The following is a 24,106-nucleotide window of genomic DNA, read 5'->3' on the forward strand; positions in this document are numbered from 1 at the left end:
GTCTCAGGGGTCTCGCGCTTGGGGCGACTCGGGCTGCTGGGTGGCTCCCCCGTCCCTCCTCCCGCCAGAGTCCCTCTCGCGCCCGCCCCTCCCGCTGGCCACGCGCGCGCTCGCGCTCGCGCTCGCTCCAGCCTCTTGTGTGTCCTCGCGCCCCCCGCCCGCCCTCCCCGCGCGCAGTGTGCTCCGCTCCCCCCACCCTCCACCTCCCCCCTCCTGCCCGCCCCGCGCGCCTCCTCCCCGGGTTCCCCCTCCCCCACCGCCGCCTCCTCCTCCTCCCGCCCCAGGGTGAGCGCGAGCCACCTCCCTCCCTCCCTCCGCCATGGATCCCAGCAACTGGAGCAGCTTCATCTTCCAGGTAACAACCCCCCCCCCCGCCCCCACCCCCCTGCCCACACCCCCTCCTGCCCGCCCTCCCTCCCGTCCCACCCCCCCTCCGCGCGCCCGGTGCGCGCGCAGCTGTCCCCCTCCCTCCCTCGCGCCCCCCCCCGCCCTCCCCGAGGCGCCGGCTGGGCGCGCGCGCGGCGGGGGCCGAGGCTGCTCCCTCGCTCCCCCCACCCCGCCCCGCCAGGCTCCAACCGCCGCCGCCGCCGCCGCCGCCGCCGCCGCCGCCGCCGCCCGGGCCCCCGCCCCCGGCCCCGCGGGGCCTCCCGCCCCCACCCAGGGGGCGTCGCCGCCGCCGTCGCCGCGGCGCTCCGCGGCCCGCAAGGCGCCCTCCTTCCCTCCCTCCCTCCCGCCGGCCGGGGTGCGCGGGCGGCGGGGCGGCCCGCGGGCCATGCGTTCGGCGCGGCCCAGCCCGGCCGGCCGGGGGCGGCGCCCCGAGCCCGGGCCCCGCGCGGCCCGCGCCCCCGGCCCCCGCTGAGCCCCGGGGGCCCCGCTGCGGCCGAGGCCATGTTCCCGGTGTTCCCTTGCACGCTGCTGGCCCCCCCCTTCCCCGTGCTGGGCCTGGACTCCCGGGGGGTGGGCGGCCTCATGAACTCCTTCCCGCCACCTCAGGGTCACGCCCAGAACCCCCTGCAGGTCGGGGCTGAGCTCCAGTCCCGCTTCTTTGCCTCCCAGGGCTGCGCCCAGAGTCCATTCCAGGTGAGTAGGGCCGGCCGCGGCGGCCCGGGCTGGGGGGGCGCCCGCCCGCACTCGCGGCCCACTCGGCGCCTTGTTTCCGTAGGCCGCGCCGGCGCCCCCGCCCACGCCCCAGGCCCCGGCGGCCGAGCCCCTCCAGGTGGACTTGCTCCCGGTGCTTGCCGCCGCCCAGGAGTCCGCCGCGGCTGCTGCGGCCGCCGCCGCCGCTGCTGCCGCCGTCGCTGCCGCGCCCCCGGCCCCTGCCGCTGCCTCCACGGTGGACACAGCAGCCCTGAAGCAGCCCCCGGCGCCCCCTCCGCCACCCCCGCCCGTGTCGGCGCCCGCGGCCGAGGCCGCGCCCCCCGCCTCCGCCGCCACCATCGCCGCGGCGGCGGCCACCGCTGTCGTAGCCCCAACCTCGACGGTCGCAGTGGCCCCGGTTGCGTCTGCCTTGGAGAAGAAGACAAAGAGCAAGGGGCCCTACATCTGCGCTCTGTGCGCCAAGGAGTTTAAGAACGGCTACAATCTCCGGAGGCACGAAGCCATCCACACGGGAGCCAAGGCCGGCCGGGTCCCCTCGGGTGCTATGAAGATGCCCACCATGGTGCCCCTGAGCCTCCTGAGCGTGCCCCAGCTGAGCGGAGCTGGCGGGGGAGGGGGAGAGGCGGGTGCCGGCGGCGGCGCTGCCGCAGTGGCCGCCGGTGGCGTGGTGACCACGACCGCCTCGGGGAAGCGCATCCGGAAGAACCACGCCTGCGAGATGTGCGGCAAGGCCTTCCGCGACGTCTACCACCTGAACCGACACAAGCTGTCGCACTCGGACGAGAAGCCCTACCAGTGCCCGGTGTGCCAGCAGCGCTTCAAGCGCAAGGACCGCATGAGCTACCACGTGCGCTCACATGACGGCGCTGTGCACAAGCCCTACAACTGCTCCCACTGTGGCAAGAGCTTCTCCCGGTGTGCACTGGGCCTCGGCCGCCCGCTAGGCCGTGGGGAGGGAGGGACGCGACGGAGGTGGCCTGGCCGTTGCTGGCGGGGAGGGAGGCGGCTGCTGAGGTTGGGGAAGGGGAGCCCCTCCCAGGGCGGAGGGAGGAAGCCTCTCCCGGTTACCAGGGAGCAAGGGGTGGTCCTTTGTCAAGGAGGTGGGCCTTGGGGTTGACGGAAGCTAAGCGTGGGAGGAGGCGGCGGCGGCAGCGGCTGGGTTCCAGGGGAGGGATTTCCTGCCGAAGTGGCGCTGTGACGGCCCGGGCTCCGGGAGGAGGCGCAGGGATCCCCGGAAAGGCCTGTGGTGCAGGTTGGCGGATTTGGGGCGCACCACCTGCGCCCTAACCCCAACCCCAACGTGTCCCCAGGCCGGATCACCTCAACAGTCACGTCAGACAAGTGCACTCAACAGAACGGCCCTTCAAATGTGAGGTAGGAAGCCCGCCTCCTCCCGTCCTGGTTTTCATGATTTTGATCCTCATGGTAGCTGTCTGAGTTCAGCCTCTCAGACCCCCTTTTTCTCTCTCTTCTTTTTGCTTTTTCACTCCATTTTCTCATCCCTTTTTCAAGGCCTCATCATGTCACTCCCATTTCCTACAGATCAAAGATCCCCAAGGCTCTGATACCTTTAACCTCTTGCTCCCCCCTCCCCAGCCCGCCAAGCTTTAACTCTCCTGTGACACCCCCCACGCCCCTCCCCCCTCCCCAGAAATGTGAGGCAGCTTTCGCCACGAAGGATCGGCTGCGGGCGCACACAGTTCGACACGAGGAGAAGGTGCCATGTCACGTGTGTGGCAAGATGCTGAGCTCGGCTTATATTTCGGACCACATGAAGGTGCACAGCCAGGGCCCTCACCATGTCTGTGAGCTCTGCAACAAAGGTACATGCCGAGGACTGCCGGGAGGGCCAGGGGCAGAGGGTGGGCGCCTGGCCAGACGCCCTGCCACGGATACGGGCTAAGGGTGCTGTAGCCAAGAGCTCGTGGCGTCTAGAGTCCTCCAAGAGGTCAAGGGAGCAGCGGGGGACACCTGAATGAATGTTGTTAGACTCTTAAGTCCTGGCTGGAGGAGAGATCTGCCAGAGAGGTTGAACCTCCTGGGCATACGTGGGGAGAGCGGGAGTGGAACTTGGCTGCTCTGGGGAAGGGAGTAGTCAAGAAAGCCAGTTCCAAGGGTCACAAGGCAAGGTTTCCGCCGCGCAGCCACAAGGTCTTGTCTCCAGCTCCTGGGGCAGGTGGAGTAGTATACGGGCTGGGATTTACCAGCACGCACCCTGCACGGGTAGCAGAGAAAGCTGCCTTCAGTCAGATTCACCGGTTAACTGGGTTGAGACCGCGGGGCACTGGAGGGAGGGGGACACAGCCGTCTCTGCTGAGGGTCAACCCTGCCATTGGCTAGGAGTCAGTGTCCTGTCATCCTGGGAGAGGTCTCCTGGCCATGGAGAGTGAGCTCTGTAGGTACCAAGGCTGAGAAGCGGGCACCACGCAAGCCACGCCCCAGGCTCAGGGAGGGGCTGCTGTGCCCACCAGCCCCAGCAGAGCAGTTAACCCCAGGCTACCAAGGATGCCGTGGGAGGAGGACAGGGCCATCTGAGGAGGACATCCCCCGCCTAGGAGATCAGCCCCGTCTCTGGGGTCTCCGCCTGGCTGACCCCCGCCCCATCCCAATCCACCCCCCAATAGGCTTCACCACGGCAGCATACCTGCGCATCCACGCGGTGAAGGACCACGGGCTCCAGGCCCCGCGGGCTGACCGCATCCTGTGCAAGCTGTGCAGCGTGCACTGCAAGACCCCTGCCCAGCTGGCCGGCCACATGCAGACCCATCTGGTGGGGGCCGCCCCCCCTGTCCCGGGAGACGCCCCCCAGCCACAGCCCACCTGCTGAGGGGGACCCCACACCCACCAGGCAAGGCGTGGGGCATGGCTGGGGGGCGGGATGGGGGGTGTGGGGGACAAGGGGGCTCAAAGGGCCCAATAGGGGATCTCAGGAAGGCGAGGGATGCCCATGTACCACTCAGGCTAGGGAGATTTCTGGGCACAGGGAGGACCTTTGAGGAGAACTGCTCTGTCTGGGTGAGGATGCAGGCCGAGGCCTCTGGGAACCAGATAGGAAGTGAGCAACGGCTGTGTCCCAGGGGAAGCAAACTGGGAAGGTCTGGGGTGAGGGCAAGGCTTTTGCCATTCAGATCGCGCTGTGATCCGTGGTGGTTTTCGTGTGCAGGTACTGGTGAGGTTTGTCCAATGGCGGCAGCGGCGGCGGCGGCGGCGGCGGCAGCAGCGGCAGCAGCAGCAGTAGCAGCCCCTCCCACAGCTGTGGGCTCCCTCTCGGGGGCGGAGGGGGTGCCTGTGAGCTCTCAGCCACTTCCCTCCCAACCCTGGTGAGCTCCAACTTGGTTGCGGGGGAGAGGGGAGAATGGAGTAGAGTTCCCTGGTACAGGCTCCTCTCCCCCCTCTTTTCCCACCAACTCCTGTTTCCCCACCAACCAAGGAGCCTCCGGAAGGAAAGGAGGAAGAAATGTTTTCTTAGGGGAATTCGCTAGGTTTTAACGATTTGTTTCTCCTGCTCCTCTCTTCTATCAGACCTGACCCCACACAAACCTGTCCCCTCGGTTGTGTTGAAGTCCCCTGGACAGTGGGCAGGGTGGCAGAGGACACGAGCAGCCACTGCCCGTACCCCCTCTCCTCTCTGTAAGCCCATGCCCTGTCCTCCCAGGGACTTGTGAGCCTTTTCCCTCGAAGGTCCTCTTCTCTCCTTCCAGTCCTCTCCCCCTGCTGTCTGCAGCCCCTCCCCGGGGAGTTGGTGCTTTCTTTTTCCCTTTTTTTTTTTTCCAGGGGGAGGGAGGAGAGGAAGGAGGGGGATCAGAGCTGTCCCAGAGGGAAAGCGGTGAGGTTTGAGGAGGGGCAGAAGCAGGGCCGGCAAAGGTTGTACCTTCATAAGGTGGTATGGGGGTTTGGGGTCAAGCCCTGAACATCGTCCTGCTTGAGAATCTGTCAGGGGAAAAAGTCAAGGGGAGCAGAAGGAGGAGCCAGGAGGGCCAGAGGCAAAGAAGAGATGGAGTCTTAGGGGCCAGGGTGAGCGAGGGGTCCAGGGCCTAGAGGTGCTTCCTGGGGGCGGGGGAATGCAGCCAGTGTCCCCCTCCCCTTTTCCACCCCAGCTCCAGCCCTGGTCTTGTCTTTTCATCCCTCTTCCCCACGACAGAAGTTGTGGCCCTGGCCATGTCATCGTGTTCCTGTGTCCCCTGCATGTACCCCATCCTCCACCCCTTCCTTTTGCGCAGACCCTATTACAATAAATTTTAAATAAAATCTTGTTTCTGGCTCTGGATTAAATGAATTGCCATCACTAAGCACCTGCCCCCACCCCCAAGGGTTTGTTCTCGGCCAGGTGTCTTATCAGTCCAGCCTTGCTCTGCCCTGTGCGGCTGTGGGGTTCTGGCTCCGCCCTCCCCAGGGGCAGCCTTACTGGCGGCAGCACAGATTTAGGGCGGGGCCAAGGCTGTGGCTGTGGAGAGCAAGTTCCAGGTCTCTGGGGAATTCCCAATCGGGACAGGCCCAGAATAGCCCCTGGAGGTTTGAAGAGGCCCCGTTAGAAACCCAAACAGCTGCCAGACAGGAATGCCGCCATCCCCCGTCCACACCCATGACCGCTGCTCAGCCCCCAGCCGCATCCCTCCCTGCCCGCGTTACATCCCTGAGGCCATGGTGGGTGGATGCGGCTGCGGAAAGGCTGGGGAGTCCGAGCCCTAGGACTGAGCAGCGAGGTAGAGAATGAAAGCTGCACCTGTCCCTCATTCTGGGCATAGGCCACCCCGTGTTTACACGGGCTCTTCTGCCCAGCCTCTCCTGCCCCTTGGAATTTCCTTTCCTGTCCCCGCTCCGTCCTTTCCAGGGCCCCTTTTTCGAGCCTTCCAGCGCTAGTTTCTGCTGCTCCTTTCTGCAGGGTCCATTCTCTCGAAACCCCACCCTGCTCCTCCTCTGCAGCCTCCCCGTGTCTTGCCCCATATTCCTTCCCCTCCTCCTGCTCGTAGAGGCGCCTCCACCCGGTCCTGCCTGTCTCACTGGTCCCGTCTCCTCGCAGAACCCTCTCCGTTTTCCCCAACCCCCGTCTCTTCCAGGGATCCCGGTGACCGTTGGCGGGCGGGGCCGGGGACTTAGGAAGGAGGCGGGGGGCCCCGCCTGGAGGCGCGCGTGGGAAGGGGCAGGGAGGGGGCGCGAGTGGTCCACGGGCCGGTTGCCTGGGTAACGCGTGGCTCCCTTGGGCTGGCGGGAGGGGCCGGAGGCTCGCGAGGGGCGGGGGCGGCGCGCGACGGCGGCGGAGCGTAGGGGAGGGGACCGGAGAGGAGGGGATGAGCACACGGGAGGGGAGAGGAGGGAGACCCGCCGCCTCCCTCCCTCCCTAGCTGACTTGCTCTCTCCCGGGCTGCGGCTGCTGCAAAAGCCAGCAGCGGCAGCGGGAGCTGTCCGGAGGCCGGCGTCGAGGTGAGACCCGGGCAGACTGAGGCTGCGGGTAGGAGTGGACCGACCGACGGCCGACGCCGGGCGGGCTGCACGGGAATGCGGGTGTCTAGAGGGCTGGTGGTGCTGGGCGGGCTGAACCCTTGGGAGGAGGCGCCAGCCCACCGAAGGCGAGGGAAGCCCCGGGAGAGGGGCTGACAGGGGATCGGAGGAAATAACCAGGTCCCCCAGGAAGAAGCGGGGGCGTCCTCGCCCTAAACGCGCAGCAAGAAAACCCGCACCGCCTGGGCGCCCAGGGAGGAGGGGAGGATGCAGAGGGAGTGGAATGCGAATGTCGGGTCCTCTGCCCAGTCTGCCTGTCGGAGTGCTGTTTGCACAGCTCGTTAATTTTGGGGTGCTGGGATCTAAGAGTCTGGATCTTGTTGGATGGACCCAGGGAGAGACCCTGGAGAAGGTCCTGTTTACAAAAGGGTTAATCTTCCCCAGGGCTCTCCAAGCAGAATACTTTGAGTAGAGCACTCCTCCCCCAGGGATGTCCCACCCTAAAGCAAAGGAAACCCCAACTTTCTTCCTCTCCCTAGAGGCAGTGCAAGGCTGGCCCTGAGACAGGAATGTGGCCCAACTGGGCCTGCAGTGCTGAACACCCTCTTCCCTCCTCACCCCAAGCCTATCTCCTCCTCTTCCAGGGTTTGCCGCTGTCTCTGCTATTCCATCCTCCCCAAAGGGGCTCTCTCCCCTCTCCCATCTCAAGATGGCAGCCAGCAGCTCTGAGGTCTCTGAGATGAAGGGGGTTGAGGAGAGTCCCGAGGTTCCAGGCAAAGGGCCTGGCCATTCTGAAGCTGAAACTGGTCCTCCCCAGGTCCTAGCAGGGGTACCAGACCAGCCAGAGGCCCCGCAGCCAGGCCCAGACACCACTGCAGCCCTTGTGGACTCAGGGCCCAAGGCTGGGCTGGCTCCAGAAACCCCAGAGACCCCCGCTGGGGCCTCAGAAACAGCCCAGGCCACAGACCTCAGCTTAAGCCCAGGAGGGGAATCAAAGGCCAACTGCAGCCCCAAACAGCCATGCCAAGAAACAGTGTCCAAACCACAAGTGAGCAAAGAGGCCACTGCAGACCAGGGGTCCAGGCTGGAGTCTGCAGCCCCACCTGAACCAGCCCCAGAGCCTGCTCCGCAGCCAGACCCCCAGCCAGATTCCCAGCCCACCCCCAAGCCAGCCATTCAACCAGCGCTCCCTACCCAGGAGGACCCCACCCCTGAGATTCTGTCTGAGAGTGTGGAGGAAAAGCAAGAGAATGGGGCAGTGGTGCCCCTGCAGGCTGGTGATGGGGAAGAGGGCCCAGCCCCTGAGCCTCACTCGCCACCCTCAAAAAAATCCCCCCCAGCTAATGGGGCTCCCCCCCGAGTGCTGCAGCAGCTGGTTGAGGAGGATCGAATGGGAAGGGCGCACAGTGGGCATCCAGGATCTCCCCGAGGTAGCCTGAGCCGCCACCCCAGCTCCCAGCTGGCAGGTCCTGGGGTGGAGGGGGGTGAAGGCACCCAGAAACCTCGGGACTACATCATCCTTGCCATCCTGTCCTGCTTCTGCCCCATGTGGCCTGTCAACATCGTGGCCTTCGCTTATGCTGTCATGGTGAGCCCCATGGGACCCTGGCCCAGGCCTGCTGTGGCTCCCAGCTTCCCGCCAGTGCTGTGACAGAGCCCCAGGAGTAATCATGCCTTCCTTACCCTCTCCTGTCTGCATGGATCCCACCTCCCCAATTCCAGGGCCTTTGTTTGCCTCTCCCTAGGACCTAACCCTCTGAGCCACCACTGCCCTGCCCCTTTGGGTGGGAGGGATATGGAAACACATGTGTGTTACAGCCTCGCTGACCTGTGCCCTCCTCCCCCTGCCCCTCCACTCCTTCCTCCATGGGGCTGGCCTCTCTCTTCTGGATGACTTTTCCACCTGATCCCTTCTGGGCTGGCTTCTCCTGACCCCGGCCATGTGCCTCCACCCCTCGCCCTAATCCCAGTCCCGGAACAGCCTGCAGCAGGGGGACGTGGACGGGGCCCAGCGTCTGGGCCGTGTGGCCAAGCTCTTAAGCATCGTGGCACTGGTGGGGGGAGTCCTCATCATCATCGCCTCCTGCGTCATCAACTTAGGCGGTGAGTGGGGGCTTGGGACAGGCAGGGGAGGAATGGAAGGGTTGGCAAGGGCAGCTTTACTAACCCCTGCCCCTGCTCTCTCCTGTCTGTCCTCCTTACCTCTCCTTTGTCTCTCCTTGTCTCCCCCTCCCCCCTGTCTGTCCTTCCCTCTCCTCTCCCACAGTGTATAAGTGAGGGGCTCTGCCCCACATCCCAAGACTTTTCTTCCTGTTGGGAGCTGCCTTGGGCCCATCCCTCCCCTGGGGGGAGCCCAACTGATGGCCCTGGCCCCCACCCCTAAGGACCAAGGGAGCCTGAGCAGCCTTGTTTACAGCTTCTGTCCTGCTCCTGCATCTTGCCAGGCTCCTCTGCCAACTGTAGGCCTCCCTCATCCCTGCACTGGTTCCAACCTCCCTGCACTTCTGCCTGCATCCCCTCCAGCCTCTTGGCCCCCTATCCCTGCACTTCTGGAAACCTCCCTGCACTCTGGAAACCTCCCTGAACACCTCCCCAACTCTGCGCTCTCAGCCTCCCTGCATCTCTCCTGGCCTCCCTGCACTTCTTCCCGCCTCCCAAATTCTCTGGACCTCCACCCTGGCCTCCTCCCAACTTCTATTGTCTTGGCATCTCTCAACCCTCAGTCCTCTCCTCCTTCCCTTATCATCTCCCCTTTCCTCTCCACGTCCCTCCCCCTTCCTCTTCCTGCCTCCTCATCTCCCTTAAGCATTCTCTTCTCCAACCTCCCGTCACCGTTTACTCTGCAAAAATGACAGCACTTAGATGAGGCTTGGGGGCAGGAAGCAGTGTTGGGAGAGGGCTCCCCAACCCCGGGCTCCGACTGTTCTCTGCTGGGACCACCCAGGGTCGGACACCCAAGGGTGTCTTGCAGGTCGTAGAGCTGGCAAGCCGGGCCTCGTGTGGGGACTCGGGCGAGGGTGGCGAGCACTGGTTCCGAACGCACGCAGGGGAGAAGGGAGGGACGCGGCGCTGACCCCTCCAGGTCAGCTGGAGTTGACCCGCCCACCTGGGCTTTTCAACCCCAGTCCACGAGTTTTTTCTTGAAGGTGTCGGGCTAGATTCATTCACGTGCTTCGTAACGAAAGAATCCAAAAAATAGGACCAAAGCGCCCACTGGCAGGAGCGAGGGCGGGGCGGGGCGCTCTATAATTATTTTCTAAGCTGACGGGGGAGGTTTGTTGCACGCGACAGCCCGCTGAGGAGGCGGGCACCGAGCTACAACGCGGTTCGGATTTGGCGGGGTTTTTTTTCCAAAAAAAAAAAAAAAAAAAACTAAAATTCTTAAAAAAAAAAAAAAAAAAAAAAAGGCTATTATCAAACTGATTTCTCCCTTTTTGTATGCCGGATGCTGCATGAGTCTGAAACACCAATAAACGGAGACTGCATGAGACTCGCCTCCAGTCTCGGTTGGTTCCTGCGTTCGTCCCGCCGGTGCTGCCTCTCTTCCGGCAGAACCTTATTGGGTGGTATGCGCATGCGCCTTCCCGGTGGCCATCTTTACTGTGGGCTGAAGCCTGCGCGCCTACTCGCGCATGTGCAAGCCTTCCCTCGCTTTCCTCTTCCAAGTAGCCTAGACTAGAGCAGAGCCTCCCGCGCCATTTCTGTGCGCCTGCGTAGTGTGACCCTGCGCAGCCTGGGAGGCGGGTCTTAGCTCCAGGTGCGTACGGCGGCTGACTTGACGTGGCCCACAATTGCGAGGTCTGGGGAGAGGGCGCCGTGTCCAGGTGTGGAGAGAGGCGGCGTGGAAGCGAAGAGTAGCCCGTCCCTCTCTTTCCCCTTTCCCCCTTTCGGAAAGTGGTTTCTGCGGGGCCCGGGAGCGTCGGAGTACCGGACCTCGATCCACGGGGTGGGGTCCTTGGTGGGGACCGAGCGCCCCCTCCCGGGGACGGGCGGTCTGGCCGCGGCGTCCCTTGCGGGAGCCTGATTGGCTGGAGACTGTCCCGAATCCCCCGGGGAGCCCGATCCCTGGGGGACCCTGGCTTCGGACTCCAGCAGCTGTCATCGCAGGGTCCCTGCCCTAGTGGCCTATGTCCCTTGCTCGGGGCCATGGAGACACTGCGGCCACCACGGCGGCGCCTCTGTCTGAAGAAGGGGAAGTGACCTCCGGCCTCCAGGCTCTGGCCGTGGAGGATACCGGAGGCCCCTCTGCCTCGGCCGGTAAGGCCGAGGACGAGGAGGAAGGAGGCCGAGAGGAGACTGAGCGTGAGGGGTCCGGGGAAGAGGAGGCGCAGGGAGAAGTCCCCAGCGCCTGTAGGGAAGAGCCTGCGGAGGAGGACTCCGATGACTGGTGCGTGCCCTGCAGCGACGAGGAGGTGGAGCTGCCCGCAGATGGGCAGCCCTGGATGCCCCCGCCCTCCGAAATCCAGCGGCTCTATGAACTGCTGGCTGCCCACGGTACCCTGGAACTGCAGGCCGAGATCCTGCCCCGCCGGCCTCCCACGCCGGAGGCCCAGAGCGAAGAGGAGAGATCCGATGAGGAGCCGGAGGCCAAAGAAGAGGAAGAGGAAAAGTAAAGACACACTCTTACACCTTGTCCATGGGCTGCTCCCCTGATGGCGGGAGGAAATAAGGAGGGAAAATGTGGGACCCTGGAACCTTTGAAAGTGGAGGGAGGGAAGCCAGCGGGGGAGGAGGAACCGGGCAGGGGAGAAGCACAGGTGTGGGTGGGAGGGAGAACCGCCCTCACCCTTCACTCTGTTCACCTGTCCCAGACCACACATGCCCACGGAATTTGATTTTGATGATGAACCAGTGACACCAAAGGACTCCCTGATTGACCGGAGACGCACCCCAGGTACAAACGAGAGGGGACAGTTGGGGGAGGTGAAGGGCCTGGGCTCAGTTACCCAAGATCGGCTCCCCTAGAGGCCTTTGCTTGCTGCCTCAGCTGCCACACAACTTACAGCTTCAGGAGAGAGTATTCACCCAGTAGCACTCTTTATGACTTAAATTACTACCTCGTCTTCCTTTTTTTTTTTTTTTTTTTTTTTTTTTTTTTTTTTTTTTTTTTTTTTTTTTTTTTTTGAGACAGAGTCTAGCTCTTGTCTCCCAGGCTGGAGTGCAATGGCATGATCTCGACTCACTGCAACCTCCGCCTCCCGGGTTCAAGCAGTTCTCCTGCCTCAGCCTCCCGTGTAGCTGGGATTACAGACGCATGCAACCAGGCCAGGTCAATTTTTGTATTTTTAGTAGAGACGGGCTTTCACCATGTTGGCCAGGCTGGTCTCGAACTCCTGACCTTGTGATCCCCCCGCCTCGGCCTCCCAAAGTGCTAGGATTACAGGCATGAGCCAATGTGCCCGGCCTCTCGTATTCCTTTAAGAAACAATTATAATACAAAAAGTTAGCCGGGCATGGTGGCAGGCACCTGTAATCCCAGCTACTCAGGAGGCTGAGGCAGGAGAATCACTTGAGCCCGGGAGGTGGAGGTTGCAGTGACCTGAGATCACACCACTGCACTCCAGCCTGAGCAACAGAGTGAGACTTCGTCTCAAAAAACACAATCACGGCCGGGCGCGGTGGCTCACACCTGTAATCTCAACACTTTGGGAGGCCGAGGTGGGCGGATCATGGTCAGGAGATCCAGACCATCCTGGCTAACATGGTGAAAACCCCATCTCTACTAAAAATACAAAAAATTGGGCCGGGCGCGGTGGCTCACGCCTGTAATCCCAGCACTTTGGGAGGCCGAGGTGGGCGGATCACAAGGTCAGGAGATCGAGACCATCCTGGCGAACACGGTGAAACCCCGTCTCTACTGAAAATACAAAAAAAAAAAATTAGCCAGGCGTGGTGGCGGGCACCTGTAGTCCCAGCTTCCAGGGAGGCTGAGGCAGGAGAATGGCGTTAACCCGGGAGGCAGTAGAGCTTGCAGTGAGTGGAGATCGTGCCACTGCACTCCAGCCTGGGCGACAGAGCGAGACTCCGTCTCAAAAAAAAAAAAAAAAAATTAGCCAGACATGGTGGCAGGTGCCTGTGGTCCCAGCTACTCAGGAGGCTGAGGAAGGAGAATGGCGTGAACCCGGGAGGAGGAGCTTGCAGTGAGCTGAAATCGCTACTGCACTCCAGCCTGGGCGACAGAGCGAGACTCCATCTCAAAAAAAAAAAAAAAAAAAAGCACAATTACAGATAATTCCTTTTTTTAAAAAACAACTAGTCATTGATTGTGGAAAATTACAGATAATTTTATCATGTTTCCCATTCCCAGAAGTCCAAGTCCTAGCCTTTCAATATTATCTAGATCCGCATCCCTGTACCACCACGTACATCCTCTAATTACACCAGTGACCCCATTTCCCACCCCATATGCCTTCCTAGAATTTATCCTCAGTCATGCCTTTTTTTCTTTTCTTTTCTTTTTTCGTTTTTTTTTTGGGGGGGGGGGGAGAGACGGAGTCTTGCTGTGTTGCCCAGACTGGTTGGTCACCAACTCTTGAGCTCAAGTGATCCACCCGCCTCGGTCTCCCAAAGTGCTGAGATTACAGGCATGAGCCACTGCACCCAGCCTAGAGCCATTCTTTATTTCTCTCTCTTTTACCTGAACATTCACACCAGCAAGTCTTGGTAGCTATAAGATGTACATTTCCAAGTACCTCTGCTACTCTCCACTTTCAACACCACATCCCCATCCAAGCCACTGTCTTTCTTGCTTAGATAGTTACAGTAGCTCTTAACTGGGCTCTCCGCTTCCAGTTTCTGCAATTCAGATGATCATTTAAAAATATAAATCATGTCATTTTTTTTTTCTTTGTGATGAAGTCTTTCTCTGTTGCTCTGGCTGGAGTGCAGTGGCATGATCTTGGCTCACTGCAATCTCCACCTCCTGGATTCAAGCGTTTCTCCTGCCTCAGCCTCCTGAGTGACTGGGATTATAAGCACACATCACCACGCCTAGCTAATCTTTGTATTTTCTAGTAGAGAGGGGGTTTCACCATGTTGGCCAGGCTGGTCTTGAACTCCTGACCTCAAGTAATCTGCCCACCTTGGCTTCCCAAAGTGCTGGAATTACAGGCGTGAGCCGCTGTGCCCAGCCATAAATGTCACTTTTCTTGTTTTTTGTTTTTTGTTTTTTTTGAGACCGAGTCTTGCTCTGTCGCCCAGGCTGGAATGCAGTGGTGCGATCTCAGCTCACTGCAAGCTCCGCCTTCCGGGTTCACACCATTTTCCTGCCTCAGCCTCCCGAGTAGCTGGGACTACAGGTGCCCGCCACCAGGCCCGGCTAATTTTTTGTATTTTTAGTAGAGACAGGGTTTCACCATGTTAGCCAGGATGGTCTCGATCTCCTGACCTCGTGATCTGCCCGCCTCAGCCTCCCAAAGTGCTGGGATTACAGGCGTGAGCCACCGTGCCCGGCCTCATGTCACTTTTCGACTTAAAATTTTCCAAGGGCCGGGCGCGGTGGCTCAAGCCTGTAATCCCAGCACTTTGGGAGGCCGAGACGGGTGGATCACGAGGTCAGGAGATCGAGACCATCCTGGCTAACACGGTGAAACCCCGTCTCCACTAAAAAATACAAAAAACTAGCCGGGCAAGGTGGCGGGCGCCTGTAGTCCCAGCTACTCGGGAGGCTGAGGCAGGAGAATGGCGGGAACCCGGGAGGCGGAGCTTGCAGTGAGCCGAGATCTGGTCACTGCGCTCCAGCCTGGGCGACAGAGCAAGACTCCGTCTCAAAAAAAATAAAATAAAATAAAATAAAATTTTCCAAGGGATTCCATCTTGCCAGGGAAGAGCATGTCAAAGGAGAATCCAAGCACTTCTCCTGCCACCTCCAGTTCTCTGCACTTTTTTTTTCTTTTTTTGGAGATGGAGTCTAGCTCTGTCACCAAGGCTGGAATGCAGTAGCGCGATCTCGTCTCATTGTAACCTCCACCTCCCGGGTTCAAACAATTCTCCTGCCTCAGCCTCCCGAGTAGCTGGGATTTACAGGCGCCCACCACCACGCCCAGCTAATTTTTTGTGTTGGCCAGGCTGGTCTCAAACTCCTGATCTCGTGATTCGTCCACCTTGGCCTCCCAAAGTGCTGGCATTAACAAGCGTGAGCCACCATGCCCGGCCTGCACTCTTCTTTGAACAGAATTCTATTCTTGTCCTAGGGCCTTTACTCTTGCCATTCGCCTGTCTGGTGTCTCCCTGGTCTTCACATTACCTGTGCCTTCCTGTCATTCAGGATCTTTGCTGCTCACTCTCTCTGAGGTCCAACCCTGAACCTCAGGTCCTCCAAGACAGAGGCCTGGGGACCTGCATGTTTAACCAACTCCCCAAGTGATGAGTGAAGTCCAGGCAGGTCTGGTGCACACCACCTCCATCTCTTCCATGTATCTTACCTTCCCCTTCTCCAGGAAGCTCAGCCCGGAGCCAGAAACGGGAGGCCCGCCTGGACAAAGTGCTGTCGGACATGAAGAGACACAAGAAGCTGGAGGAGCAGATCCTTCGTACTGGGAGAGACCTCTTCAGCCTGGACTCGGAAGACCCCAGCCCTGCCAGCCCCCCACTCCGATCCTCCGGGAGTAGTCTCTTCCCTCGGCAGCGGAAGTACTGACTCCCACTGCTCCTGCCTCTAGGCTGCAGTGTCTGTACCTGCTGGGGCCTGGGCCCTCCTTCCCCAGCCCAGGCACTGAGAAACTTGGGAAGAAGAGAGACACCTCAAGCTCCCAAACAGCACATTGCAGGAAAGAGGAAGAGAGAGTGTGAGTGTGTGTGTGTGTGTTTTCTATTGAACACCTGTAGAGTGTGTGAGCATGTGTGTGTGTGTTTTCTATTGAACACCTATTCGGAGACCTGGACTGAATTTTCTGAGTCTGAAATAAAAGATCCAGAGCTATCATCTCTTAAAAGGAGGGGCTGTAGCTGGAGCTCAACATTTAGGCCCCACTTCAAGGGAGAGGCAGAATTGTATTCACCCAGATTGGAAAATGAATGCCAGATGGGCAGAGGCGCACCTGCCCCATCTCGGGCCCTCCAACCCCTCCCAGTCCCACTCCAGTGCAGGCAGCTGGCTCCGAGGCAGAAACTCATGAGCACGCAGGGAGCAGTGCGCCCTCAGCTGCAGCAGAGGCAGCCCGGAGGATAAAATGAGAACCAGCTGCACGGGCTCTTTAACTCCCAAGCCCCACCCCTGGGCCTGGCCTGCCTTGCCCTGCTGGGAAGTGATCCCCTAGGCTGGGTGAGAGTTCCCCATCCGAGGCGTTGGTTGCAGCTAGCTGCACTTCTAGATGTGAGTACATTGTACTAGCCCCCCAAACCCCAAATCAGGGGCAGATCTTTGTATCCCTCGAGGCTCTCTTTATTCCTGTCTTGCTTTCAAGGGCCTTGCTTCTGCTGGGGCAGGGAAAACATGTCTGAATCAGAGCGGGGAAGGAGGATGGGTGGTGGCTTTGCTTTGGGAGGTTTCACTTTCCAATAGTTGGGGTTTTCTGGGTTTTGAAGTAAAGGCAGATTAACTCACCAACACCATCCCCCAGCCCCCTGCAACTCTCGGGCCCCTCTCTGACTTCAGGGTCCCACATGGGAAATCAGGTGGGGGACCTTACAGGGTCATTCAGACCCCATCTTAGTGCTAGATCGGTGCTTGCTCTACTTGCCTGCACTGTCCTGGGACCTGGGCTCTGACCTGTCCCCATTCAGGGCCCCTAACTATGACAGATAAGGTTTGTTTCTGCTCCACGCAGGGCTGGGCCAGCTGTTGGCCTCCGTCAGTCATTCAGGAAGTCATTAGAGTGATTTCCAGAAGGTGTAGAATTTAGTGGCCAAGGTTCTTTCCTTTTTGGGAGGAGAAAGTGAAAACTAGGATGCTCAGCTGGACCCACCAGCCTGAGATTCTGGGGAGCTTAGAGCTGTCCCTTGGGAGTGAAGCACTTGGGGGTGGGGGTGATAGCGAGGCTGATGGCCCCTGTGTTCTCAGCTCTCCGCCTGGGTGGCCCCTGGGTGATGGGGGAAAGGCCGGCTGTCACGTGGGGTATCAGGTGGCTCTCAGAAACTCCCTTGGCACACAGCACTGGGTTGGCCCTGGGGTGTGGCTGTTTGGGCAAGACAGCCCTCTGTAGCCTTGAGCAGGTAGGGGGGCCACCTTGAGTGGGTGGCCCAGAGACAGCCTCAGGGCTCCAAGGTAACGGGGTGCTCAGGTTATCTTGGGTGCCGCCTTCCCAGGTTGTGGGGGAGCAGAGGCTGGGCGCTGGCTCAGCTTGTAGGAAACACTCACCTTTGAATTGCCATTGGCGCCATCTGGGCAGTACCCCGCCCCACCCAGGTCTTCTAGTCCTTATTCTTGGCTTAGAATCTTCCTGTTTCTGCCTGAGAAGCCACTGCCTCCTAGTTTGTGGTCTCTACAGTCATACCCAGATTAGACTTCCGGCTCCATCCTTTGATAACTGTGTCCTCTTGGGCAAGTTTTTTAACTTCCAGGTTCATTGTGAGGATAACATGAGTCAGAGGACACTTAACACTGCCTGGCACAGATTAAGCTCATTGGAAATGGGAGTTGTTACTGGGGGGCGTTTGCCTGGAACACAGGGAAAGAGGCTCTCTCCTGGAAACCTAGACCCAGTGGGTCAGAAGTGAGGCCTGCAAAAAGCAGCGGGAGCGGGATTAAGAATTCCAGCCCAGGGCTGGGTTCGGTGGCTCAGGCACCCAGCATTTTGGGAGGCCAGGGTGGGAGGATGGCTTGAGGCCAAGAGTTCCATGCCAGCCTGAGCAACATGAGACCCTTGTCTCTGTTTTGTGTGTGTGTGGTTTTTTGTTTTGTTTTGTTTTTAAAGAATTATAGCTCAGTTCTATGATTAGGCAAGTTTAGAAAATAATTAATGAAGATCGGGGTTCTGAAGCCTGGTTCCTGGGTCGCTTCTGATCTAGGAGGTTTTTGCCTCTGGTGACTGGTCTTAATTGGCAGGGGTGGGAGGAGGGAGGGAGGACAAGTGGAGGTCTGGGCTGGCTGAGCTGTTCTGTCTCCCCCTCACCTCCCAAAGGCCACCAGGCTGCTCCCCTTCCCACAAAGTGGCCCAGTTAGACTGGAGCTCACAAACAATTTCCTTGGGAAGAATCGTTCCTAAAACTGTGCTGCTTAAAAACAAACAAACAAAAAAAAACGTGAGACAGATTCTCAATTTCCATTAATGGTCTCCTAAAGGGGGTAAACCAGGAAGCCGCTGGGTGAAAACAGGCTGCTGGCAGTTCCTGAGTCATGTGACCCATTCTCTAAAGACTACAATATTTAAATCAGTGAGAAACTCCGTGAAGTTGTGTCCTTGTTTATACCAAACTTCATGTGCCTTTTCCTGAACCTGAAGCTGTGGTAAGGTCTGGGGGCGGGGCCAGGTCACCGACCTCGCCTCCAACCTCAGGACGGCCTGGAGCAAGAGCCCTGGGGTTGGAGACAAAGGAGGCTGCTTGGACCTGGGTAAGGGAAGGGGCTGGAGGAGAATGAGTGCAATTCCCTGCCCTTGATGAGCAGCCTGCAATCGGAGCTGTGTTTTTGTTTTTGAGACAGTCTCTGCTCTGTCCCCCAGGTGGGAGTACGATGACGCAATCTCAGCTCACTACAATCTCTGCTCCTGGGTTCAAGCAATTCTCCTGCCTCAGCCTCCTGAGTAGCTGAGACTACAGGTGCCTGTCACCATGTACGGCTAATTTTCGTATTTTTAGTAGAGACGGGGTTTCACCATGTTGACCAGGCTGGTCTCGAACTCCTAAGCTCAGGCGATCCTCCTGCTTCGGCCTCCCAAAGTGCTGGGATTACAGCCACAGCGCCTGGCCTGGAACTGATCTTTATCCTCCTCCCAGTTCCTACTGTGCACCAGAAACCTTCCAGTCTCTAATACCTTTGACTTGAAGCAGTCACTTTCTTTTTTTTTTTTTTTTTTTTGAGATGGCCTCACTCTTGCTCAGGCTAGAGTGCATTCCTGTGCTCCATTTATGGCTCACTGCAGCCTTGATCTCCCAGGCACAGGCAATCCTCCCACCTCAGCCTCCGAAGTAGCAGGGACCACAGCTGTGCACCACCACACCTAGCTAATATTTTTTATGATTTTTGTAGAGACAGGGTCTCGCTATGTTGCCCAGGCTGGTCTTGAACTCCTGGCCTCAAGTGATCCATCTCGGCCTCCCAAAGTGCTGGGATTACAGGCGGGAGCCACCAAGCCTGGTCAACAGTCACTTTTATTCTCACTTCACTGGAGAGGAAGGCTCAGAGGCTAGTAAGTGGCCCAGGAGCATGCTGGCAGTGATAAAACCTGCTGGAGTGACATTTTCCCACTGGCTCTCAATCCCGGATATATATTAAGAGTCAGAGGGAGAACTTTTTAAAATAGCAATGCATGAACCTCACCCGGACCAATTAAACAGAATCACCGGAGACGGGTAGCTTTAAAAAAGATCTCCAGAAGGCTGGGCGCCTGTTATCCTAGCCCTTTGGGAGGCCAAAGTGGGTGGATCACTTGAGGTCAGGAGTTTGAGACCAGTCTGTCCAAAATGGCGAAACCCTGTCTACTAAAAAAGTACAAAGTTACCCGGGTGTGGTGGGGTGTGGTGACATACGCCTGTAATCCCAGCTACTTGGGAGGCAGAGGCAGGAGAATTGCTTAACTCGGGAGGCAGAGGTTGCAGTGAGCCAAGATGGCACAATTGCACTCCAGTCTGGGCAACAAGAGCAAAACTCCATCTCAAAAAAAACAAACAAAAAAAAAACAGATTTCCAGATGACCAGTGTGTAGCCTGGGCCAAGAGTCTCTGCTTTAGACCAGAGTTGCTCAGACTTTAATGTATGTGCAAGTCATTGAGGGTCGAGTTAAAATGCCGATGGATTCAGTGGCTCTGGGGTGGGGCCGGAGGCTGCATTGCTAACAAGCCTCCAGGTGGTGCCACTCTGCTCACTGCAGACTTGGTAGGCAGTGTGGTCACTTGGTCAATTGCTATTTAAGACTCACTAGTGGCCGCAAGTGGTGGTTGACACCTGTAATCCTAGGACTTTGGGAGGCCGAGGCAGGCAGATTGCCTGAGCTCAGGAGTTTGAGACCACCCTGGGGTGAAACCCCATCTCTACTAAAATACAAAAAATTAGCCAGGCTTGGTGGCATGTGCCTGTAATTCCAGCTACTCGGGAGGCTGAGGCATGAGAATTGCTTGAACCTGGGAGGTAGGTGGACGTTGCAGTGAGCCAAGATTGTGTCACTTCACTCCAGCCTGGGCAACAGAGTGAGACTGTCTCCAAAAAACAAAAAACTCAGTATATCAGCTACTTACAGTTGACCCTGAAGATCTCTGGGAAGTAGTGACTCATGACTCGTTTATTAAGTTTTGCTGTAGCAGAAGTTTACTTTTGAGCCAAGAGTCTGACCCGGTCTCCCTCCCCCTCCCCCGCCTTTTTTTTTTTTTTTTCTTTCTTTAAAGAGATGGGGCCTTGCTATGTTGCCCAAACTGGTCTTGAACTCCTGGCCTCAAGCCATCCTCCCACCCTCGGCCTCCCAAAGTGTTGGGATGACAGGTGTGAGCCACCTCTCTCAGGCAAAAGCCCCTCTTTTAACTAGACAATGAACCTGGTTTCTGCTTTGGACAGGCTATTTAGTTCCTGTCCATTTACCCTCGTGGTGGGAGAGACCCCAGTGGGATTTGGGGTGAAAGCTGGCTGCGGTTCTTGCAGGAGCCTCATGACCCCTGAGGGAGGTGTGATCAGGCAAGACTGGGCATCTATACTGAGAGCCGACTAGGGCAGGTCTCAGAAGCAGGGACTGAAGGAAGATGGGTGGATGAGTGGATCTGGGGAGCAGGGACCAAGCCTGAGGGCTGGGCAGAGCTTTCCAAAGGTCAACACAATCCTTGCTATTGTCTTTTAAGGGCCCTGATCTATTTTAAGTAAAATGCTCTAACTGCGCATGTCATCTGGAAGGAAACCACAAAAACCTCAATCTGAGACTTGTCACCAACATGCTGCCTGAGTCAAAGGGTTTCCCTGGCTCACCTCCATGAATGGCGAGGGTAGAAGGCAAGACCTGTCCTGGGTGAACCTGGCGGGTGGTCTAGGCGGAAGGCCCAGGTTTAGGGCATGGCAGGTGGGTGGTCAGGGAGGTGAGGTGGGGTCCTGGTGCTGATGCAGGGGCAGTTGCTGAGGGCTTGGCCTCAGAACAAGCCAGGAGTCCAGCCGTGAGGATGACTCTTGCTGAGTCACTGAGCCGGGCGAGGCGTTCAGCCCACCTGATTGGGTCCAGCTGGGGCAGCAGATGGTGGAGAGGCCTCAGCTGTGGGGGGCGTGGTGGGGATCATCCATCGATGAGCCAATGGAGGGCGTTCCCAGAGCCTGCTTCCAACCTTGCACAGCTTTCTAGAGTTCAAATCTTCCCGGGGGGCCTCAGAGCCCTGTCCATACCTCCACTTACAGCCCCAGCCCTTCCTCTTCTCCCATCTGGTTTCCTGGCCAGGTTTCGGCCCTGCAGAGAACCCTCCAAGGGAGCAGTGGCAAAAGCTTCACCTGGCAGTGAAAGCCCTACTTGCTGTTCCATCCCTGCAGCTGGGGTGAAACAAGACTTGCCACTGACCAGTAAATAACAGGCTTAAACCAGCATGCCAGGTCAGGCAGGGAGCCCCCGGCACTGGTTATATTCCCCAGATCCCTCACTGGATAGGAAAGTTGGGCCTCAGGCACTCTTCCTCCTCTGCAGTCAGAGTGCAGATTAAGAGCCAGGCTCTGTTCTGAGTGCTTTATGTGCTAACTCGGTTGATGATGATATCCATTCTCATTTTGTAGATGAGGAAACAGGCACAGGGTGGTCAAGGGACTTGTTCAAATCACTGATCCCATAAGGTTGAGAACCAAGATCCAGGCATCCTGGCTGGGCGTGGTGGCTCCACCTGTAATCCCAGTGCTTTGGGAAGCTAAGGCTGGATGATTGCTTAAGGCCGGGATTTTGAGACCAGCTTGGACAACAGAGACCTTATACCCACAAAAAGTTAAAAATTAGCTAGGCGTGGCGGTATGTACCTACAGTCCCAGCTACTCAAGAGGCTGAGATGGGAGGATCCCTTGAGCTGAGGAGTTCAAGGCTGCACAGTGAGCTGTGATCACTGCACTCCAGCCTGGGCAACAAAATAAGACCTTACCTCAAAAAAAAAAAAAAAAAAAAAAAAAAGGGCCGAGCGCAGTGGCTCACGCCTGTAATCCCAGCACTTTGGGAGGCAGAGCCAGGTGGATCACAAGGTCAAGAGATTGAGACCATCCTGGTCAACATGGTGAAACTATGTCTCTACTAAAAAAATACAAAAAGTTAGCTGGGCATGGTGGTGGGCACCTGTAGTCCCAACACTCGGGAGGCTGAGGCAGGAGAACGGTGTGAACCTGGGAGGCAGAGGTTGCAGTGAGTTGAGATTGCGCCACTGCATTCCAGTCTGGTGACAGAGTGAGACTCCGTCAAAAAAAAAAAAAAAAAACAGATCTAGGAGTCCCAGCCCTCTGGACTTTCCAGAACAGGGCCCTGTATTGTGGAGTAACTGGGGGGTAGAATCAAAGGTGAGCAGGATGGGGCAATAGGAAGAAAAGACAAGGTCCCCATAAGAGTGGCAAGAGGAACAGAGCCAGGAGATCGGAAAGCAAACCCCCGTATTCCCAAACCGCAGAAGAGGTTAGACAAGCCACCCTCCTCCGAGCCAAGGGAAAGTAACTTTGAGCAAAAATGAGCAACAGAAAAGTATCAAGGTCAGATCCCATACAAAGTTGCAAGATGAAAGAATGAGCAGCAGAATAACCTCCCTGTGATGTGGGAAGTGTGCCAGGAAAACAAACCCAAACTGTAACCTCTTTCAGAATGAGGCAAGGCAGTGAGGAAACTATATAAAAACATGAAAACAGCCGATGAGAGCTGTAGGCCGGGGCAGTCTGGGTCGGAATGGGTGCCCCGAACCATGGGACCGTGAGGCCTCTCTAGAAAGACAGGACCAGGCATTCCACCAGGGTTCTAGTCCCGACAGTACCACTAACTTGCTTGTGGCCTTGAAGGACTCATTGTCCCTGTCTGGGTCTCAACTATTGAGAGCTCCACTGTCCCATATGGGATCAACCAGCCATATTTGGCAATTTAAAATTAGCTGGGTATGGTAGCTCACACCTCTAATCCCAGCACTTTACGAGGCTGAGGCGGGAGGATTGCTTGAGCCCAGGAGTTCGAGACCAGCCTAGGCAACATAGCAGCACCTTGTCTCTGCAAAAGAAATGAAAAAATTAGCTAGGCATGGTGGCACGTGCCTGTAATCCCAGCTACTCAGGAGGCTAAGGTGGGAGGATCGCTTGAGTCTGGAGGTTGAGGCTGCAGTGGGCCATGATTGTGCCACTGCACTCCTGCCTGGGCAACAGAACGAGACCTTGTCTCAAAAAATGATTTTAAAATTTAGTTCCTCAGATGCAGTAGCCACATTTTATTTTATTTTTTTCCGAGACAGAGTCTTGCTCTGTCACCCAGAACTGGAGTGCAATGGTGAGATCTTGGCTCACTGCAACCTCTGCCTCCCGGGTTCCAGCAATTCTCCTGCCTCAGCCTCCCAAGTAGCTGGATTACAGGCATGTGCCACCACGCCCAGCTAATATTTGTATTTTTAGTAGAGACAGGGTTTCTCCACGTTGGCCAGGCTGGTCTCAAACTCCTGACCTCGTGATCTGCCCGCCTCAGCCTCCCAAAGTGCTGAGATTACAGGCATGAGCCAGCATGCCTGGCCACTAGCCACATTTTAAGTGTTCAGGAGCCACGTGTGGATGTGGCTAGTCCAAAGACAGCACAGATTTAGAATATTCCCCATCATTGTAGAAAGATTTAGAATATTCCTCATCAGTGGACACTGCTGAGTTAAAGGGGTTTTGTTGTTGTTGTTGTTTTGAGATGGAGTCTCGCTCTGTTGCCCAGGCTGGAGTGCAATAGCACGATCTCTGCTCACTGCAACCTCTGCCTCCCAGGTTCAAGCAATCCTCCTGTCTCAGCCCCGCTAGTAGCTGGGAATACAGGCACCCACCCCCATGACCGGCTAATTTTTATATTTTTAGTACAGACAGGGTTTTGCCATGTTGGCCAGGCTGGGTCTTGAACTCCTGACCTCAGGTGATCAACCTGCCTTGGCCTCCCAAAGTGCTGGGATTACAGGCGTGAGCCACCATGCCCAGCCAAGTTAAAGGGTTTTTAAACAATAGCCGGGCAGTGCAGTGGTGTGGCTATAAGGCAGCAGGGGGTGGTGGGGACTGTGGTAGGTGGGAAAGCTTGTATTCCATCTAAATGGGGCAGCTGCTGCTTGACTGTAGGCTGTATTGCTGGTCTTCTAATTCTTCAAGTGAAGCAGGAATTGGGATTTTGTGAAGACTCACAATTTCTAAACAAAAAGTTGAAATTTTATAGATTGTGAGGCTCAAGTGTAACTCCTCTTGGGCTGTATCCAGCCTTGATTCTGTAATTTATGGCTCCTGCCTGTTTGTCCTCGGCCAGGCCACTCCCTTCTTCCCCTCACTTGT

At 57.8% G+C, this 24,106-nt stretch overlaps 6 protein-coding genes across 9 annotated transcripts in view; 5 read left to right on the forward strand and 1 right to left on the reverse strand.

Annotated features, from left to right (window-relative positions):
* ZNF48 (zinc finger protein 48) overlaps positions 1-2,698 on the reverse strand; it is a 240,731-nt gene extending 238,033 nt beyond the window's left edge. Inside the window, exon 1 of the mRNA XM_050773487.1 lies at positions 2,689-2,698. The gene's annotated coding sequence lies outside the window, so the exon portion shown is untranslated. The remainder of the gene's footprint in view (positions 1-2,688) is intronic.
* Positions 723-5,351, forward strand: MAZ (MYC associated zinc finger protein). 3 transcript variants are annotated; one of them, XM_050773504.1, is made up of 5 exons: positions 723-1,080; positions 1,163-2,013; positions 2,409-2,472; positions 2,750-2,921; positions 4,262-5,351. In XM_050773504.1, the coding sequence occupies exons 1-5, from the start codon at positions 889-891 to the stop codon at positions 4,420-4,422; spliced, it is 1,440 nt and encodes a 479-aa protein (XP_050629461.1). In that variant the 5' UTR covers positions 723-888; the 3' UTR covers positions 4,423-5,351. The 3 variants fall into 3 exon arrangements, with proteins under 3 accessions (XP_050629461.1, XP_050629462.1, XP_050629460.1); XM_050773503.1 differs by lacking the exon at positions 4,262-5,351 and adding an exon at positions 3,723-3,949 and having other exon boundaries at positions 771-1,080; XM_050773505.1 differs by lacking the exons at positions 2,750-2,921; positions 4,262-5,351 and adding an exon at positions 2,611-2,743 and having other exon boundaries at positions 766-1,080.
* Positions 5,352-6,331: 980 nt separating this feature from the next.
* PRRT2 (proline rich transmembrane protein 2) lies at positions 6,332-10,025 on the forward strand. 2 transcript variants are annotated; one of them, XM_050773526.1, is made up of 4 exons: positions 6,332-6,519; positions 7,182-8,125; positions 8,508-8,640; positions 8,804-10,025. In XM_050773526.1, the coding sequence occupies exons 2-4, from the start codon at positions 7,247-7,249 to the stop codon at positions 8,812-8,814; spliced, it is 1,023 nt and encodes a 340-aa protein (XP_050629483.1). In that variant the 5' UTR covers positions 6,332-6,519; positions 7,182-7,246; the 3' UTR covers positions 8,815-10,025. The 2 variants fall into 2 exon arrangements, with proteins under 2 accessions (XP_050629483.1, XP_050629482.1); XM_050773525.1 differs by having other exon boundaries at positions 8,508-10,025.
* Positions 10,026-10,300: 275 nt separating this feature from the next.
* PAGR1 (PAXIP1 associated glutamate rich protein 1) lies at positions 10,301-15,470 on the forward strand. The gene is made up of 3 exons (XM_050773566.1): positions 10,301-11,146; positions 11,349-11,431; positions 14,976-15,470. The coding sequence occupies exons 1-3, from the start codon at positions 10,665-10,667 to the stop codon at positions 15,173-15,175; spliced, it is 765 nt and encodes a 254-aa protein (XP_050629523.1). The 5' UTR covers positions 10,301-10,664; the 3' UTR covers positions 15,176-15,470.
* A 147-nt stretch (positions 15,471-15,617) lies between these two features.
* The window catches only part of MVP (major vault protein), a 28,213-nt gene continuing 19,724 nt past the window's right edge, over positions 15,618-24,106 (forward strand). The window contains exon 1 of the mRNA XM_050773467.1: positions 15,618-15,850. The gene's annotated coding sequence lies outside the window, so the exon portion shown is untranslated. The remainder of the gene's footprint in view (positions 15,851-24,106) is intronic.
* Positions 15,895-24,106, forward strand: part of TMEM219 (transmembrane protein 219) — a 150,774-nt gene continuing 142,562 nt past the window's right edge. Inside the window, exon 1 of the mRNA XM_050773558.1 lies at positions 15,895-16,570. Within this exon, the coding sequence (XP_050629515.1) occupies positions 16,519-16,570 (52 nt within the window). The 5' untranslated portion in view covers positions 15,895-16,518. The remainder of the gene's footprint in view (positions 16,571-24,106) is intronic.

This window comes from Macaca thibetana, chromosome 20 (assembly GCF_024542745.1).
Source record: "Macaca thibetana thibetana isolate TM-01 chromosome 20, ASM2454274v1, whole genome shotgun sequence".
Classification (NCBI taxonomy): Eukaryota; Metazoa; Chordata; class Mammalia; order Primates; family Cercopithecidae; genus Macaca; species Macaca thibetana.